Source organism: Carassius auratus, chromosome 4 (assembly GCF_003368295.1).
Source record: "Carassius auratus strain Wakin chromosome 4, ASM336829v1, whole genome shotgun sequence".
In the NCBI taxonomy this organism is placed as follows: Eukaryota; Metazoa; Chordata; class Actinopteri; order Cypriniformes; family Cyprinidae; genus Carassius; species Carassius auratus.
Window position 1 is genome coordinate 29,250,096 of NC_039246.1, and position 19,133 is coordinate 29,269,228.

At 39.3% G+C, this 19,133-nt stretch overlaps 1 protein-coding gene across 7 annotated transcripts in view; it reads left to right on the top strand.

The window, feature by feature from the left end:
* The window catches only part of LOC113065655 (plexin-A4-like), a 125,396-nt gene extending 107,346 nt beyond the window's left edge, over positions 1–18,050 (top strand). For all 7 annotated transcript variants that reach the window (XM_026237102.1, XM_026237117.1, XM_026237124.1 and 4 more), the window contains one exon: positions 17,812–18,050. In XM_026237102.1, the coding sequence (XP_026092887.1) occupies positions 17,812–18,021 (210 nt within the window). In that variant the 3' untranslated portion in view covers positions 18,022–18,050. The remainder of the gene's footprint in view (positions 1–17,811) is intronic.
* Positions 18,051–19,133: the final 1,083 nt, after the last annotated feature.

A 19,133-nucleotide genomic window follows, 5' to 3' on the forward strand; every position in this document is an offset into this window, starting at 1 on the left:
TGCATTTTGCCCAAAACCCCTAGTAATTTGCACCCAGATCCCCGAATCTTTGATTCTCTCTCTCGGTTTTCATCCTCTCCTCTTTCCAAATTGACTTAGTCTTTATATCTGTCTGTCTGTCTGTCTTCCACTGCTTTATCCTGTCTCAGCCATGCTGTCTGTTCGTCTGTCTATCCTGTCTATCTCTCTGGCGGGACAGTTTGCACTTATCGCATGAATTAATTAAACCCTAAATCAGTGCCTTGTGCTTTTCTCCTGATTTTTCATTCATCCGCTTATTATCTACAGCCATCCAATTGTCTTTGGGTTTTATTAAAGTGTGTAAATCAGTGCTGAGCTCTCCCACTGCCCAAATCTGTTTTTCTAACACAAACTTGCTCAACCCTTATCTGGGAGAGTGCGTGCAATAATTAAATCCATAATGATAGTATCCGACTGGAAGGTGTTGGAGTTGGTTCACTGATTGTTCTTCTGGTTCTTGTCTGCTCTAGTTTAGAGCTGACTCAACCGTGGAGAATCTTTGACTCATCATCTGCGCTCAGACATGCAACATGCAGATTTATAGAGGTGTAAATGTGGCTATATATTCATTCATTCGTGCATTCTGCACCTTCTCAAGTTCAATAGTCACTGACCCATTCTCCGTCTGAAGTCGGGCCTCTGCCCTGGGGCTCTGCGGTGAATGCCGTGGAGAACCAGTCATGCTGGCGTTCTCTTTGCCTCAGGGTTTGAGGCCGACTCCCAGTCCGTGAACACTGACTTCTGCCTGTCAAGGCCCCTGCATTCATTTTGCTCTCGCACCACAAAGAAAAGGACACAGCCAAGAGTCTCTTTGTGAAGGACTCGTTTTTATCACAAAAAAAGTCTAATTTCAGTCCCATTCTGATGCATGGCAGTTGAGGTCAGTCAAGGTTATTAGCGCCTTTTGAGTGAGATTATCCATGCATTCTTCCATTGGCAGTCAAAGGCTCCAAGACAAGATGGAATCTGTGGAATTCTGATTCTCCATTATTTGCAGAACACTAAACAAGCCTCTCCAACGCCCTGATGAGTGGTACCTCTGAGTGTGCAATAGAAAAGCCTCTTTCCGGCCCTTATTTGAGGATGGGATGTGTCTGTCTGTTGTATTTTGGCTTTTCAAGATATTTCTATGGGAAATGTCCTTTGGCATCAAGATTGCCTTGCTAAAACCGTTAAATGGACGCGGAATGTCAAAAAATCTCTCCACCCTCATCTAGTCCTCCTTTGTTCCATTTAGTTCTACTGGGAGTAGTATGTTACTCCCTCATCTAAGAATAAAAGCATGTGGACATCTGCGTGTCAATATTAGTTACGTTTATGGTAAATGATACAGTCACATTTGATTTCACTGCTCGCTTTCAGGTGGGATTCAAATATTAAACCACACTATTCAAACTGTGACTGTGCTATTTTATATTCCCTTGAACAGCCTTTGTTGTAGAGAGTAATGTATGTAAATGAGTAGTGGGTGTTTCTCATGGATTTAAATGAATGTTATTGTCTTTCAAAACTGATGTAGCAAGACTGTTCAAATAAAAATGCATAATGTATACATTATAATATATAATATAATTTGTAATTTACATCTTTGCCTGCTTTTTAAAATCATCCTTTAATACAATGAGATTTTAAATTGTCAGTAAATTTAAGTTCCTGTAATCACCTTTCTACTGTAATGATTATCAGTCAAATTTAAATGTTCTTCTCTATCTGCTTAGTTCACACAGCTCATCTATAATGGTTTCAGAAGGTGTTTTTCATCAAGAAGATCATAAATTGTGTTGTACTTCAGGGCTGTGCGTCCCCTCTACTCCTGGTGTCTTCTGGTTCAGAACTTATCAGCTGGGAGGCACAGGGCAGCTCTGCTTAATAATTTACCCCACCATCCCTCTCCTTACCCGCACTTACACAGTCGACTGATGCAGGATAAAGCGCCTCATTAAAATGCTAAAGAGTTTCAGGGGTTTGTCATGGAGCAGGCCTTCCGCGTATGATGCTCGGAATGAAAATAGCAGACTGGTGATTGTCGGCTGGTCTGGAATCAGTTTTGGATTCCCTTATATTGGTTTATATACAGTACCAGGGAGAGGTTAAAGATCAGGTTTAAAGTGCTTGCTGTTGATTAGAGTATAATGCTGCCTATAAGCATAGATCTTCTCATGTGAGTCATTGATTTGAGTGTGTGTGTGTTGAGTAGATTACCCCTGAAGGTAAAACAGCATGGGTTGTTTATATGTCTGAACAGGGAACATACGGTTATTGCTAATAATGTTAAAGACTGCATGAAATTGCTTAACAAGCTGCGTTTTCTGTCATGTGTTGGTGTATTTTTTATTGAAACAGGAAGTTTGGGTAGGAAAATGTTGAAGGGCTAGTCCCAAGAGTAATTCATATTTATGGTATATTTTCCCTGAAGAGGAAAGACTGTACATTTTAAACATGTACAAGATTGTCATTGCTTCTGGATGACCTCAAAGCTGCATTATAACTCTCATTTTGATTCCTTTGTGTCTTTAAAACTGCTTAAGCATTGAGGAGTGTGGTCAAGGTGCATAAACAGCCTGAGCACAGATGACATGGCATAGGTCTGCTCCAGGTGTTTTGAGCTCAGATGACCTGTGTGTAGAGCAGTTTGGAAGGGACTGAGTTCATGCTGACATGGCCAAGAGGAGACGTGAGTGAGAGCAGACCATCTGTCTACCTATAACAATCATATAGTTGCTCATTCTCAGCTGAATATCTGCTGGCTTTGAGTTAGCACTGCAGCTCATGCAATTCAAAGCTTGGCTTTTTGTAGGACTGCTTGTAAATCTAAATTAGGATGGTATTTTATTAGGTATTTTATACTTTAAGGTATTTGTTTGACAGGTTTCATCAATTACTATCACTGGCCTGGCAGCATGTACCGAGGTCCAAATGCTCATATGTTGTATGCCTGCTGGCACAGCTTATGTTTGTTTCAGTAAATATGTCCAGATAAATTAAATTGTTTTGTTCATCAGAATTTTTTTCATTGTTGTACTTACCTAAATGATTATTTTGTACAAACAGTGAATCAAAATCCTTCCAATTAGCCTTTTTGTAAATTCATGAGATAATTAAACACTAAGCTATGCTCGCTCTGTTCATTCTGATGCTGTTAATAATGACGCCACATGTTAATTTATTCATTTATTAAACTATCATTTCAGCCCTTCTTCACTAACTTTATAGAAAAACAACAGGAAATAATTGAATAAGTTTAAAATAATTTTCAGCAAGTGCTAATGGTTTTAGTTTGTTTAAAAGCATTGTGCCTCAATTGAAGATTTTTCTAACCATTTTCTCTGCATTGAGATAAAAGTGGTTGAATGTGTCCACAATTTGTCGACAAGACCTGAACTCTAACCTCAGGTAAAAAATTTCATCATTGATCAAACCAGCTTTGCATAATGGGTAAAATTTCAATATGAGTCCCAGTAAGGTTTTTCTGTTTTTGTCTGTGTATGCACTGGAGGGGAAAAGTGTAAAAGCAATTTTCACTCAGAAATTGCTAGTAAATTTCACAATTACTTCCAAAGAAATGGCAAGTAACACACTGGACTGAAATATAATTTTTTGTAAAACATGTTATAAAAAGTTTGTTAATTTGGCTATAGTTTGGGGACAAACTTGTTTTCAGAAATCAGCTAAATCTCACCAGGGGATAGTCCTATATTCCCAGTATTTTCGGAAATCTTAACATGTTGCAAACTCATGTAATGATTTGACTGGAGAGTGTGTGTTTTCATGAGTGTGTGTGTGTGTGTGGGTGGGTGGGTGTACACAGAGGTCCTAGAGGACACACAAGCTTTGGCAGGCTTTGGCAACACCTGCCCATCCGACTCACAAGTTCTGCGCTCTCTCCGCAGCTTCTGTCTTTGGGTACAGGGGCGGCCCAGTCTTCCCAAGCCCTGCAGGGTAAGCACTGCCTGGGCTTGTCATGCTTAAACAGCTTTGTGTAGGAACTGCATTCCGGCTTTAGGCCCTACCAGCCAATGCAGAGAGTCAAGACTCTGTCCCACACATACAAGCATGCACACACACGCCTCTATACATTAACATAAGAGACATGCATGCGAGTGTGGGATGGGGCCTGTGATTACTGATGTTGCCTTCAGGCATTCCGAGGTGGGATGTTAATACTACCCTTTATTAAACACAGAGTGCTTTCGAGCGCACATACAAACACACACGGTCCTCCAGTTGTCCAACTGCCAGTACTTATAGTTACAAACAGCTTCAGGGCAGCTCTAATTAAATTTGTGCTGCTGTTTGTGAGGTGTCAGCATCTGCTAAAACATGCAGCGTCAATTGGTCTGTGTTCATGTTTTCGATTTTGATCATGATTTCGATTACTTAAACGCATAAAGTCTGTGTACAACTGGGTTATTTGATAGATAAAACCTGCATTTAACACTTCAGGAACTGTGATGTACCGCACTGAATTCTAACTTGCTACACACACACACATATATATATATTTTTGGATTGGGTCACTTGCCAACAAGGCCACTAATAGGATGTTTTGGATTTCGCTTGATTAATGGGTAATTGGCTAGTTTTTAAAATTTTCTCTAGCTCCATTTAAAAATAAATAAATGAGAATTTTTATATTATATAAAACATTTTACATTTTGTATTTCTTTTACATTTTTTATTTTATTTTATTGTCTCTTTTTTCTCAGAAGGTTCACTGAATCCTCAGCCCCAGAGTATGTCATAATGATTTTGGTTATGGTTAATCTTATTTTTTATTAGCTTTCGTGCACTGATGTAAATGAGTGAAAGCGTGAGAAGTAGAAGTGTGCCAGCAGGTCTAGAGTTAAGTCAGTTTGCTAACAGTTCTTTGAAATATGTTTAGACACAGTTGAGGGAAGGACCGTTAGCTTCTCTTATTCCCCACTGCCTTTATATCTGTCGTTTTTTCCACTTTGCTTTTTTCTTTCTTTTTTTTTTTTAAACAAACAAGTGCACGGATAAAAAGCTTCCAGGAATGCTGGCAGACAGGAGTGCTTTACAGTAATCTAACCTGAGAAAGATGAAAGCCTGCAGGGAAGCGCAGAGCCAGAGAGCAGCGTCTCTCTCTCTGTCTCTCAAACACACATATACACTCGCTCAAATCAGTATTTTACATAAATACATGGATTTTTTTAATACACTGCCATTCAGAGGTTTGGGATCAGTGTATATATATATATATATATATATATATATATATATATATATATATATATATATATATATATATATATATATATATATATATATATATATATATGATTCTTCACAATATTTCATTTTTTCTCTCTTTATTTTTGATCAAATAAATGCAGCCTTGAAAAGCAAAAGATAATTCTTTAAAAAACATACAAAATCTTGCTTGTCCTCACTTTTGAACAGCAGAGTATATTTTTGTAATGTATTATATTATGCACTAAAATGTTTACACACTAATATACAATATCATATATATATAGCTAACAAGGCGTAATACAACCTTCACACCTACAGACAGAGAGAAAGAGGGATGGCCTCGCACCTCTCAGCGAACGTGGTGGTCCAGGAGTTGATGTATTGAGAATGGGGTTTAAAAAGGCTACATATAGTCTTAGCTATAGCAAGGAATCAGTGGCTGAAGCAATTGGCAAAGTGATCACATGACCATCTATGCAGCCATCTAAGGTTTGATAGAATGGATGGACAAAATAAGCTTTAGATGAATAAACCATGCTTCACATTCATTAGCAAAAGTTGTGCTTTTCATTGAGCATAAAAAATCAATCAATCTTCAGTATTTTTTATTTGAGAAACATTAAGAGTAATTTTAGAGTCATTTAGAAATATTAAACTATACAATACATACACAATATAATAATATATGTGAATCCTGAGTGTTAAATATAGTTAAGGTTAGGGTTAGTTCTTTTTTTTTTGTCTTTCTATTTCACCATAGAGCATTCTCACAAGTGCAGCACATAAGATATGAATTATGGTCATTTGATTTAGTGCACAAGTGCTGGAATGTTAGATTGGTTTGATGTGTGGACCATATATATATATATATATATATATATATATTTATTTATTTATTTTTATGTAACATTAATGTTAACATTTGGATTTGATCCCAAGTATCGCATGCATATTGCCACAATCTTTAGCTACATCCCTGGAGCTTAATGATATAGAAATTCTGGGTGAATAAATAGAGAAAAAGAAAAGAAACGGGGAAGAGGACAGGAAATGGACTCCCGACAGTTCCTTTTCTGTTTTCTAATTGAAACCACATGAAAGGATTTCTTATGGCTGTTGACAGACACAATCTCTGATCCTCTTTAGACTTCTGTCTCTGTGGGGAAGAACCCATTCCCGAATTAAAGCTTTACACTTATAAGAGCTGTCTTTCAGATTATACGCACACACACACACACACACACACACAAGTACACACCTTTCTCTCTCCGTATTTATTGCAGCATAGTTTGCCTTGTCACTCAGCCTTAATGTATACAAAGACAACGCCTGCCAGGTCTCGCTCTTTGCTCTTTGATATGTCACCATGCAGAAAATGATGAGAGCACACACATACCGTAAACTCTCAGATAAACTCACTCACCCACCTACTGTCACTGTCACAACTTCAAAAAGAGAGGTTACTATGATATTGAGTCGCAAACATAAACAGAAATCAGAATAGATCTTCTCTATAGCTTCTGTTAGTTTCATATGCATGCTAGTGTTTTAGTGTCTTGTTGTGGTGTGTGTGTGTGTGTGTGATGAAGAGAGATAGATCCCTCCCCGGGCTCATATGGAGTGCAGATAGCTAGTGACAGAGCACTGCTGTTAAGTGCCAACACTTCTCTCAGGCAACTGAGAATCTGTGTTTCAGAGCTAACAAGGCGTAATACAACCTTCACACCTACAGACAGAGAGAAAGAGGGATGGCCTCGCACCTCTCAGCGAACGTGGTGGTCCAGGAGTTGATGTATTGAGAATGGGGTTTAAAAAGGCTACATATAGTCTTAGCTATAGCAAGGAATCAGTGGCTGTAGCAATTGGCAAAGTGATCACATGACCATCTATGCAGCCATCTAAGGTTTGATAGAATGGATGGACAAAATAAGCTTTAGATGAATAAACCATGCTTCACATTCATTAGCAAAAGTTGTGCTTTTCATTGAGCATAAAAATCAATCAATCTTCAGTATTTTTTATTTTAGAAACATTAAGAGTAATTTTAGAGTCATTTAGAAATATTAAACTATACAATACATATACAATATAATAATATATGTGAATCCTGAGTGTTAAATATAGTTAAGGTTAGGGTTAGTTCTTTTTTTTTGTCTTTCTATTTCACCATAGAGCATTCTCACAAGTGCAGCACATAAGATATGAATTATGGTCATTTGATTTAGTGCACAAGTGCTGGAATGTTAGATTGGTTTGATGTGTGGTCGACCGTCTTTGTTATGAGGCGACTAACACATTTTGAGATGTGGAAATGTGGTAAGGTGAGAAATTAGGCTTATTGCTTGTTTTCTCAGTGTTTCAGTCCTTCACTTTCCTTGAAATGACAGAGTGCAAAAAGTGGAAAATAATTTTTGTATGGATGCAAGAGCACATCTTTAAGTGAGCTACTAGTAAACAGGATTCAAAAGAACATCTTTTACCAATGTTGTATCTGTTTTTTTGAAACCATCTGAAGTTAAAAGAAGCTCATGTTTAAAAAATGTGTAGCGAGATGCTGTATGCGGTTGTTCTTTTGTTCTTTTGTGTGTTTACTGTGTGTAGCTGTTTGTGAACACAAGAACAAACCCTGCGTGAACTGCTCCTACGAGAGAATTGTCTTTGAGTACCACAGAGAATATGATTGGATGGAGCGGATACAGTCGTTTTAAATGATTCTCATTTCTTGTGGACACTTACACACCAATACAGAATCAATTGACCTCACTTTTTCTGTGTAATGTGTGTGTGTGTGTGTGTGTATGTGTGTGTGTGTTTTATCAAGACAGAAATGTGTGAGAGAGAGAGAGAGAGAGAGAGAGAGAGAGACAGACTTCAGGGCTTTAGGGATGCTCAGTGGTAACTGGATCAGCGATCGGGTTCTGGTCTGATGACTGTTTCTCGTCTAGCCTCGGCTCTTCATGCATTATTCACACCTTTAAGGACTGTTTTCACTCATTCCTCTTTCATCCTCCCTTTCACGCTTCTCTCTGCTCCCTGAAAGGATAAAGAGTGCTGTCACACTCCTGACATTTTCTATTTCGAAATCTGTTTCATTCCTACTGATAAGCAGCCACTTTTCCAATACAAGTCATGATGTTATTAATTCTTTTGATTCAGTTCATCAAAACGAGTCTTCAGTCTTTTAGGTTACATTATTGCATCAGTAGATGGTGACCAGTATATTTTTTCTATATGAATAAATCATAAAATGATTTACTGAATTAATTAGCTTGAAATCAATTGAAACAAGGGTTATAATTACTACATTTATGGCTCTATTAATTTTCCAGAGCAGATGAGTTGCAATGCACTTCACAAGGAAGAGAAATGAACGAGAATGATTCATTATCTAAAAAAAAAAAAAAAAAAATCCATAAAAAAAAACATTGATTCACTCATCACAGAAACACCACGACTTTAAATCCACTAATGTCAGGCGAATCAGTGGAGGAATGAGTTTAGTGGCTTGATCATTGCCTAAATACTGTCATGTCATTTCCTGTCCAACTTCTGAGTGACCCCTGTGTGAACCTGCAAACTTTTTGTCTGTAGTCTAGATCCTGGCGTATTAGACGATCGTGACCATTTGAAGAGACGCTATTATTGGTGCCTGCATCTATCAGACTTTCACCTGAACAGACACGCACTCTTTACCTGTCGCGTCTCTCCACTCTTCTGTCCCGTCGGCTGTTAGCTGCTGTGAATGGAGTGACATTATGTCTGTTTCAGGTCTGCCGTCGAGAAGCTAATTGAGGGGTGTACGTGTGAGAGGGGAATCAGACCTGTTGTTTTAGCTGTCGGAGCATCTATCATTTGCTGAAGTGCCGCATAAAGCTCAGACAGGGGAAAGTGTCAGGTGTGTGGATGTGGTGCGGCGGAGAGACTGACACACTCTGCAGGAGTCTATCAGCATAGCTATTTGAGTTAATCAGCCCACAGGTATCAACTTTGTGCAAAGGCATCCTTGAATCATCCCTGAGCGTTTCAGAACAGTCCAGAATGCCCCGTGAGTATATCATTTCACTTTAAATGGCATTGGTAACACTTCACAAACTTCCATACGTGTAAAGTACAACTTGGTAGCAAGTTAAATAGATACCCTCAAGCTTTGTTTTCTAAATTACGTCTGAGAATGAAGTGCATATTACTTATGGAAGGAAAGACATTCTGATTAAAGTCACCTGCTGCATAGAAGCAATCTGAACAGCCCCAAACCTGTAGCAGCTCAAACAATGGCCTCTTTTTACTGCCAAAGACCATAGATCCCTGAGAAAGAAATGTCTCTATGTAATTCTATCAGCTTCTGGTCTACCACAGCCTCAGTGTGCCAGACACTACAGACCAGGAGAAAGGGAATTATTGTTACTGGATAGCTTTGTTTGCCATTCTATCGTTTGGGTGCATTTCTGAATGTATTTTGTGAGCTGTAGCTCATGCAAGTCATCTGCTACGGCAAAATGTGCTCACACACATAGTGTGGGGTTAATAACTGTGCTTTTTTGTGGTTTTGTTTCCTTTAGAAAGCAATGATTAAAGTTATCAAAGGGGACAGTAAATAAGCATTTCAATAAGTATTTCAAATAAATGCTGTTTTTTTTTGTTTTTTTCTGTTCATTATAAGAATCACAACCATTTACAGCATATTGCTGCTGAAAATTTAGCTTTGCCAGCAATTGTAATAATATTTCACAATACTGCTGTTTTTACTGTGTTAATGAACCCTTGGTAAGCATAAGAGACTTTTCCGAAATATGAGACTTTTCAAAAAATCTTACTGACCCCAAACTTTTGGAAGTTAGTATACACATTGCTGTTTTAGTTTCTTGGTCAGATCTACAGTTTTACTTCTTGAGAAATGATCTGCTCTTTCTCCTTTCCTCTCCCTTTTTTTCTCCATGTTTCAAAGCTATCGAAATTCTCATCCACCATATGTCTCGCAGCCTGTTCCAAAAACTGTCACAGGTGCTCGAGCACACACCTTCCCCTCTTTTCCTCACACTTGCTTTCTGTTTTAATGTGCATCATCTTACAGGGCTCATCATTCATGCTGAATGTAGCTTATATATGGGACATAAAAACCATTTGCGCAAGATAAACACTGTTAATGGTGGCTAATTTACCATATGTAGCCAGTATCAGGCTCCATTCACACTGGGAGAGATGGAGCAGACGTGTGCAGAGAGATTTCTAATAAATTACCTCAAGGAAATGATCACATAAGCTCTCTTTGGAAGTCACTGCATCATGTTTTTAAAGTTCGGATTTTCTCAACTTTGTTTAAGTTAGTGGGTCGCTGTCAGTGCGAATGGCTTTGACCCTTACCACACATGGAGCACCACACATAAAGTGTGTGTTTTTGGCCACTGGGCTTGTATTGGAAAAAGATAAAATAGGAAGAGTGCAAAATAATTGTTTTTTATTTCCCAGCCGAAAAAATGGGGCTGATAGAAAATAGGTTTTTCTCCATTCTGCAGGTATTTGTCTCGGATAAATTACCTCATTTGAAAATTCCAGCAACGGCCGTCTGTCCCTCCACCCTGCAGTGACTATAATGAGGAGCTGGAGCGAGAGAAAGAGCTGTATTAAATAATGAATGGCCTTATTGACGGCTGAAAATAACAAACGGTGAAAGCGATAATAGTGGAGGGTTTTTAAAGATGTATGTGGAATGAAAAACTAAATTTTCCATGTTAGGACTGCAAAGTTCTTAACTCAACCAAACGGATTAAAATAAACATGAAATTGCATTCATAACCCATTTTAATTCTGCAGTGTGACGCATTCCCGATTTAAATAGTGAACATAAATATGTTGGAACAGTATGTTTCAGTCAGTGCAACATAAACAAAGCATTGCTGAAGAAACAACTCTTGTGTGCTGTGTTTTTCTCTCTGATGGATGTGGAGGAGTCTGAGAGCATGTGCTGGTCAAGCATCAGCCCTGAGCCCTCACCGCTCATGACTGAAGAGCCACAGTGAGACATCTGCCTCTCAAAATAAGGGTGAAGAGAAAAAAAGATCTAGTGCTACTCAGACCAGCTACAGGCCACGAGGCCTCCTCTCAGACTGAATACACAGAGAATGAAGCCTCTCTGAAGAGAGAGAGAGAGACCGAATGAGGGAAAGAGTAGAAAATGGAGAAGAAACAGCATGTGGCCCGGAGGTCACATCTAACCTCAGATTAAACCAGGAACACCCAGTGGGAGAGGATGAGAGAGACAGACAGAGGAATACGGTGGAAATTGGTGCACAAGGCAGGTTTTAAGGGGTTGATGGGAATGAGCAAAGAGATGGCAAAATCATGAGTGATATAGGCCTAGTGAGAGATGGAAATGGAATGGAGGGAGCTAAAGAAGAGCACATTAGAGGAGGAAGCACAGGTCATAAAAGTACAGAGAAAGAGGAAGAGGAGAAAGATAGACTGGTGAAAGGTCAGACTCACAGACACCCTGGAGAGAGAGAGTGAGAGGGGTGTCCTGTCTGTCAAACAGGAGGAGAGACAGGCCGCCCTGCAGACACACGTCCCCTTTACTTGCCTCTACAAACACACAGCCAAAATAACCTTCGATCAGCAGGGGAGTATTTGGGAGATTTAAATACTTTTTCTCCAAAAATAACTATGAAATTTCAGTTCCTTAGAGTATGTGTCCACACTTTGATTCAGTAATTACAAAAGTAATCTTTTCAAAATATACTTTAAAACACATGGTCAATTTCATGTGATGGACTTAATTTCAAAAACCCAAAGTAGTAAACATTTTAAACATAAAACATTAGATCAAAAACTTAGTAAACATGGTAAATTCAAAAAATAAAACACCAATTTTGAAAACACCAGTTTCTAAACTTTTGACCGGTGGTGTATACACATCAAAGATATTATCTCCAATGTTCGGCACTCACTTGAGTATTCATGGCAATATCTCATCTAGTAGCACTTTTAGAAAAACTGCAGAGAGGAGAAATTTGATGGACCCTGCTCACAACATTCCCCAACCAGACTCTCATGGGTAATATCTCCCTCTTTCTCTCTCCCTTTCGGTGAGGGGTTTTTAACAGTTAGAGCAGTGTGATCCCAGCTCTCCTCTCTGCGGGACTGCAGGGTAAGAGAGGTGACAGAGAAACTTTCAGCCTGCTAATATCGCTTCCATCCTCCCTGCAGCCAGCGCAAGCCCTGCATATAAAACACACCTTCTTCAAGCAGAACGAGGACATTTTTACATTTTCGACTTCGCTAAAGGAGTGCAAAATATGCCAAGATTTCGAAGTTCACGCAGACCAATTGAGAGTTCAACGCAATTACATAAAGGTTAACTACATTACGTGCAGGGAAACAATGGCTTAAATTGCGTCCCTAAATTGCGTATTCATGTCCTACAGTGTGTTACGGAGCGTTAAATGAGAAAATGAATGTAAAAGTTTTTAAGCCATTTAAGTTCAGACTATGTTGGTCTTGCGCTGGTGTATTTAAAAGCTTTAAGCTTATTTGGAGGCATGTTGTTGAAGAGTAAAGTTAATTTGGCTGGCGATGACATTGCCGCAATCAGTGTGCCAGAGCAGGTTTGTGCCGTGCTGTTAAAGCCCTGGTAATTAAAATCCTGCCGCGGCACCGATCCGCTGATTGAGAAGAAGAAACCGTAGGGACGAACGGATCAGGAAATCTGATTAGGTCTCTCCTCCGCAGGGTTCTGCCTGTGAGCTCCCTGAGACACCGGGGCCTGGCTTTGTACACGCATGCACGCACACGTGTTTTGCGGATCAGAGCTTTTCAACAACCTCAATCTCATAACCCGGCAACCAAAACAAAGCCTTTCTCTCTTGTGAACATGGCGGCTTGCTGGGCGCGACATGTTTCGAGCGGAACAGGTCCATGTCTCGTTCACTCATTAGTGATGGAAATGCCAAATTAGAGGGACCAGTTGCCTGGCTGCGGCACTACCTGATTATGAGGAGTCTGATGGTTTGGCGCGCTTGTCTTTGCATTCATGCTTGCTTTAAAAGTGGAACTTCTGGTATTATTTGTACTCTGAATTTATGGCATTTTAGGACCGATGCACTAAAGAAGAGGTTCTTAATCCTGGTCCTCACAACCGCCACCGCTCAGCACATTTTGTATTTTTCTCTTATCGCTTCAGAGGTATGTTTTGTGTGTGTATCAATCTGTCCTAGAATTGAGTAAAGCCTATAAAAGGCCTGTAGTGTTTATTGTGAAATTTTTTTGGTTTTATATATGAGATTGTAAAAATCTAGTGACTCATGTGCTAATAAATGTGAATGCACTTACTGTCACGCAAGAAAAATTCACAAGTTAAGTTTCATTTTATGCTCTTTAGAAGCAGCTAAACCAAGGTTACTATAAAATACATTGGATATTAAACTGTATAAAAGCTATAGAACAAATGAAGAGCCACACTTTCAAACAAATGTAAAATATGTTTTTTAAGAATGTGTTTAAAAAAATGTATGTTTCATTTTCTTAAACTTGATGTAAATGTAAATGATTATTTAAATGTTGCCCTACATCCTGGAGCTTTTCAGATGAATTTGGCCTTGAATTTGTTTTTTGCAGTCTAGAAACACTGACCCCCATAGTCTTTATTCCCCACCGAACTCTTTTATTTCTTTATTTTTATTGCCTAATACCTAGTGCTCACCGTGACGGCAGACAATGGATTTCAGGATATGATCATCTTTAATTCCCAAGCTTAGTGTCGCCTTCAGCTAAGTATCGATGTTGCAAAATGTGAATTTGCAGGTTTCTTTCAGCATTGATTGACATTAAGAGACTTCCCAGTCCACCCACTCTGGCTGTTTACTACAGCACACTCCGGCTTAGCCAATGGAGGCGTCGAAAACAAAGCAAACCTTTCGTTCCACTTTCCTTGACTATAGCAGGCTGGAACACGTCAAGATCTCCCGGTGCATTAAGAGTGCTGATGCGCAGGCTCCGTCTCAAACTCTCCCAGGGGATTTGGCTTAAAAAAAAAACGAAAAACAATCGCTCAACGCCTTGACACAGAGTCACTCACAGTAGCGAGGCCGATCTGCTTACAGTTGTTGACACGTGCGGCTCTATTTTTGTAATAGTCGGGGTTTAAATGTCACAGATCAATATCTGTGCATCAGAGTAGCTCTTGCTTCTAAAGGAACTCTCGAGGGAGCGTCAGCACACTGCCTTAATCGTAGTGGCCTTCACCCAAACACTGCCTAGTGTCTGAGACGGGAAGAGTTTGTGATTTCAGATGTACACCTCTGCAGCCATAACTGCTTCAAGAGTGGCTCTGTTGAAGTTATTTGTAGTTTTCTTTTGTCACAGCTCTTCTCAGCTTTGTTCTATAATGTAACGGGCAACCGTACGCGTGTGCTGGGGCGAACAGACTTTTGCTCTGTGTGAAAGGTGTACTCGTGGCACCGCTGTTGCCCTCACCCTCGCTCATTTTGAAGGTAACAGAAAGAACTCCTCCCAAGTGACTGCAGCTTGTGGAAGAAAAGCTCACTGAAAGATCACAAGATGGATTTTGCCAAGGTTAAATTTAGGGTTGGTAGAAAGTTGTCACTCTCTTTCCTTTGTGAAATGCTTTAGTTAACAACAGGCTATAGCAAGGGCTGCCTTGTGCCAAAAGTAAATAGTTCTCTTGAAACGAGTGCTTATGCAGATTGTTTGAAGTCAGTGGCAATAGCTAGATACAGCATAAAAAACTGAGTTTGAAAGGGCAGCTATCACAAGTTGAATACAACTGGATTGGGGGGTTTTATTGAGTGGGGATTACAAAACAGCTGAATATTTTCGTGTTATTTGCACTTTGCTATGAAGTGTACCACTTCAGAATTTTCTTTCTGACTGTTATGTGTTAAAATCAATAAATAAAGGCTCCTGCATGTTTAAAGGCTTCCAGTTGTATAGATTTGAACAGAATAAATCAATAAATATGGATTCAATTGAGAACTGCATTGACATTGCATGTTCTATTTTAATTCGGCGAGAACATTTTAAGTTAACTAAAAGAAAAAAAAAAACATGTTTAACAGTATTTCCTTCTAATTATATTTAAATTTCACATGCACAGTGACTTGAGCTGAAAAAAGAAATTGGTAAAATGATGAGTGACGATGTGGTAAAGTTCTGCATTAATCAGTCACTTGAGGGCTAAAGGGTAAATTTTTGGTTTTGACTTTGGATCTAGCATCTAAATCAGCTCTTCATGGCCTGGTTAAACTGAACTGCAGGTGGTTACTGAATTAGATACAGGTTTGAGACATAGGCTTCCAACTGTTTAGTGAATTCATCCCACAGTTTTTGAGAAACTTCTCTACAGCATCAGTTCCCATCTATAGTCATACCTCTGGCCTGATAGCAGGGCTTAAGATCAAGTTGTTTTGAGCCAGAGGAAATTGCAGTTTCCATGGATGCTGGGTAGAGTCCTGCCCACATTATGAAGCTGCAGTGCTCCTGTGGTTATGGCTGCATTCATCTCCTCTCCTTCTGTTTGCTCTTCGCTTAGCTGATCTTAACTAGAGTTAGCCTGCTGTCTCCACTATACTGCCCTCTGACAGTGTGATGCTTTACCTGTGCTCTATATCTCAAATGAACAATGATGTGACAGTAACATAATCATCCTTTTAATTTTTATACTAAATTAAAAATATATATACAATAAAGCACTTTTATTAAGCACAACACACTGACCTTGGTGTAAATTATGAAAAAGAGCTATTAAACAACAATGTTGTTTGTTATTTATTCTTGACCACATTTAACCACTACTCTATCCTCATATACTATAGTGTGTCTCACATGACTGGCCACTGTTGTTACAGTCCATGACCACTAGGGGGATTGGCTGCACACCTGAGGTCCCACAGCACACGATACACAGAGCAGAAATGTGCAGGCTTATTCTACTCCAAAAATAAAGCTCATCTATTCCAAGAATACACAATCTGCAATTAATTGTTACTGTAATGCGACATAGAATTCCTTTTTCAATATAAATATATATTTTTAATTTCAAAATCTGAGGCATTTCAAACACAGAGAGATTGTAACATTGAATATGAGATAACTGTTGAAATGGTGTCAGTCGTGGGTTTGAAATGAAATTAAATCCAAATGATTATATGATACACAGATTAACAGTGTAATTCAATCAGGTTTTAAAGAATTTAATCCACTTTATTGATACTGAAATGAAAGGGAGACAATTATATTGTTTTGTACAAGGCTTCAGTTCAGTTTGTTCAACTGGAATTCGCCAGTTTATAGTCTGACAAAGAAAAAAAAACTTCTATAAAACCTGAATATTTCAACCATTAATAAAACCTGATTTACTTGCTGCTTGAGTTTAAAGTGGGACTTTTAACAGTCCTATGTCGCTATCTATTTTGTCATGTATATTAGCATGTTGATTAAGACATGTTTTAATTTTCCTCCTCTATCTTTGATCATACTCTCCTTTTTTCTCCCCAACCCAATAGCATGACCATGCTAATGCTAATAGTCATCCCCTGTGGCTAATTTGTTTAGGTATGGTTGTGATAATGCCCATCTGCTTCACCCCATCCCTCCAGTGATCTGTTGGACCACGTCATGTATCTCTCTTGGGACTCGACCGAGGCTTTGCAAATCGCCCTGCACTTCATTCTTACACTGTCCACACGCTGCCATCCCAAACACTGCAGCTCTTCCTGGCCGAAACCCAATCCCAACCAAATTAACCAGCCCTTGATCAGGGAGATTAGATAACCCTCTTGCTGAATAAGCCTTTGGCTTGTGTGAAGGGTTTTTGCTTTCTTCTGCCCCTTTCCTTCTGTTCTCTTCTTTTGTTGGACCTCTTTTTTGGTTTTTGCTTGTGACCCTCAGCTTACAAAAGAAAAAGCCCCAGAGAAAGTGAGAACACAAAGCCAAAGGGAACAGTTGAAACATCACTGAGTCTCAGCCAGGGACTTTTTGAAGTGGTGGCACAAAATAATTTTAGACGTCTCTTGTGGTAAGATGTGGTAAGATGATCTTAGGTTGACAGTACTTGTGGTCTGATGGGATTCCGGGCCATAAACTCAAATATAAAGTGGTTGATTCCGATGGGAATGGACTTGATATCTCCTAAACTGTTTAGTATCAAAAAGGGAAAGGAAATTGCTGATTCATTCTGTTTTAATGGGTTATCAGGTGCATTGTAATGTTTAATGGCAGGTATAAAGACTTAAGTTCTCACAGGGCCCTTTACTAAGTGTTTGATTGGGAGATGTAGTCTGGAGGGATGCTAGGGTTATATCAAGATGGGAACAGAGTGTGAGTGTGCACTTTTGCGTCAGCAACAACAGATGTTCAAATATAGTCATGAGACCTCCGTCACCGCGGCCCAACTGTGTGAGGATGTTACAGCTCTCTGCTGAACCTGCGATTTATTGCACGTAACGTCCCCTACAGCTGTCCAACAACTCAACAGCTCTTTCCCTTTCCCCTCTGCTTTACTCTGTCTCTTTCATGCTTTAGTAGCTTATTAATGGTTGAGTAACACAATTTATTCTCTCCTTTCAGATTCGAGTGGATGGTCCCACCTACGGTGCTTTACAATACGAAACCATCCAGGTGGTCGACAATGGGCCGATTCTACGAGACATGGCCTTTTCATCTGATCAGCATTTCTTGTATGTGATGTCAGAGTCCCAGGTGAGTCACTGCTACCATTTGCCCGAAATGCATCACGATTTACACAGCACTCAGGGGCCGGGAAAGAAGGAGAAATAAAATTATACCAGAATTTAGGGGTTTCACTTACTGTAATTACAGCCTGAGAGGGGCAGCCAAAGAGAGGGACACTTTACATTATAAAAAGTTACATGTGATGGATTGGTGGATTGGACTTTTACACACGTGTGTGTCCAAATACACACATAATGGCCCAATCGGTGTAATGGAGTAGATCTGGCTCCATCCTGGATATCTTTAGCACTGCTGAAGCTTATAAATCTCAAAATCAGAAAAAACACTGCATGCACTTAGTGCTGTAAAAACACCCTTACTCAGATAACCTGTCATCAGGTTTGCAGCTCAGGCTTTTATTTCTTGAGGCATAAATAATGCTTTGAATATTACCCAACACAGTGTTTTAGGCCGCCTGTGTTGTGGTATACACTGTTTATCATTCAGTGAAAAGTATCAAGTCTGCTGCACAAGTCAAAATAGCACTTAAAAGGTTGTTAATGTTGACTATTAGGTGTTTAACCTTTGACCTCTGAACCCAAGATGAGGTTCTCCACTCTTTTATACAACCTTAAATACACTCCAGACTGCACTTAGCAGGATTTAAGGTTCCTAGCTACCTCCCACACAAATATACTTACAAAGTATTACAATACTTTGTCCGAATATTGTGGCAAATTCAAGATGACATTTTTACCCACAAATCCTTTTACTTCAATACAAAGCTGCTGTAATGTAATGCCACACTCAGACCTGAAAGCGGACACTCAGCCAATGTCGAGATTTATAGCAATGGCTATAAATCTGAAATCTCATTCAGTAAAATTCAGTTCACTAGCAGTGAGGGTCAGTGGATGGTATACTGGGATTGAAGGCACAGCTAAGGTGGAGCTAGACAATCACATTGGCAGGACACAGCTTATGAATTGCCTAGTCTGCAAAAGTTAGTTTGGACACACTGTCAGACAAAGTTAATTTCACATTTACAGTCAGATTTATTATCGCAGGGAATATCTAGAAATTTCACGTGAGGGCATAAGATTTGCCCACGCGTATTTCTCAGTGGATCCAGATTCACTGTGTTGTCATCAAAGATGTTAAACTAGAAACTAGGTTCTTTGGGTCACTCTCACTAACTTTAGCAATGCTGTAAACAT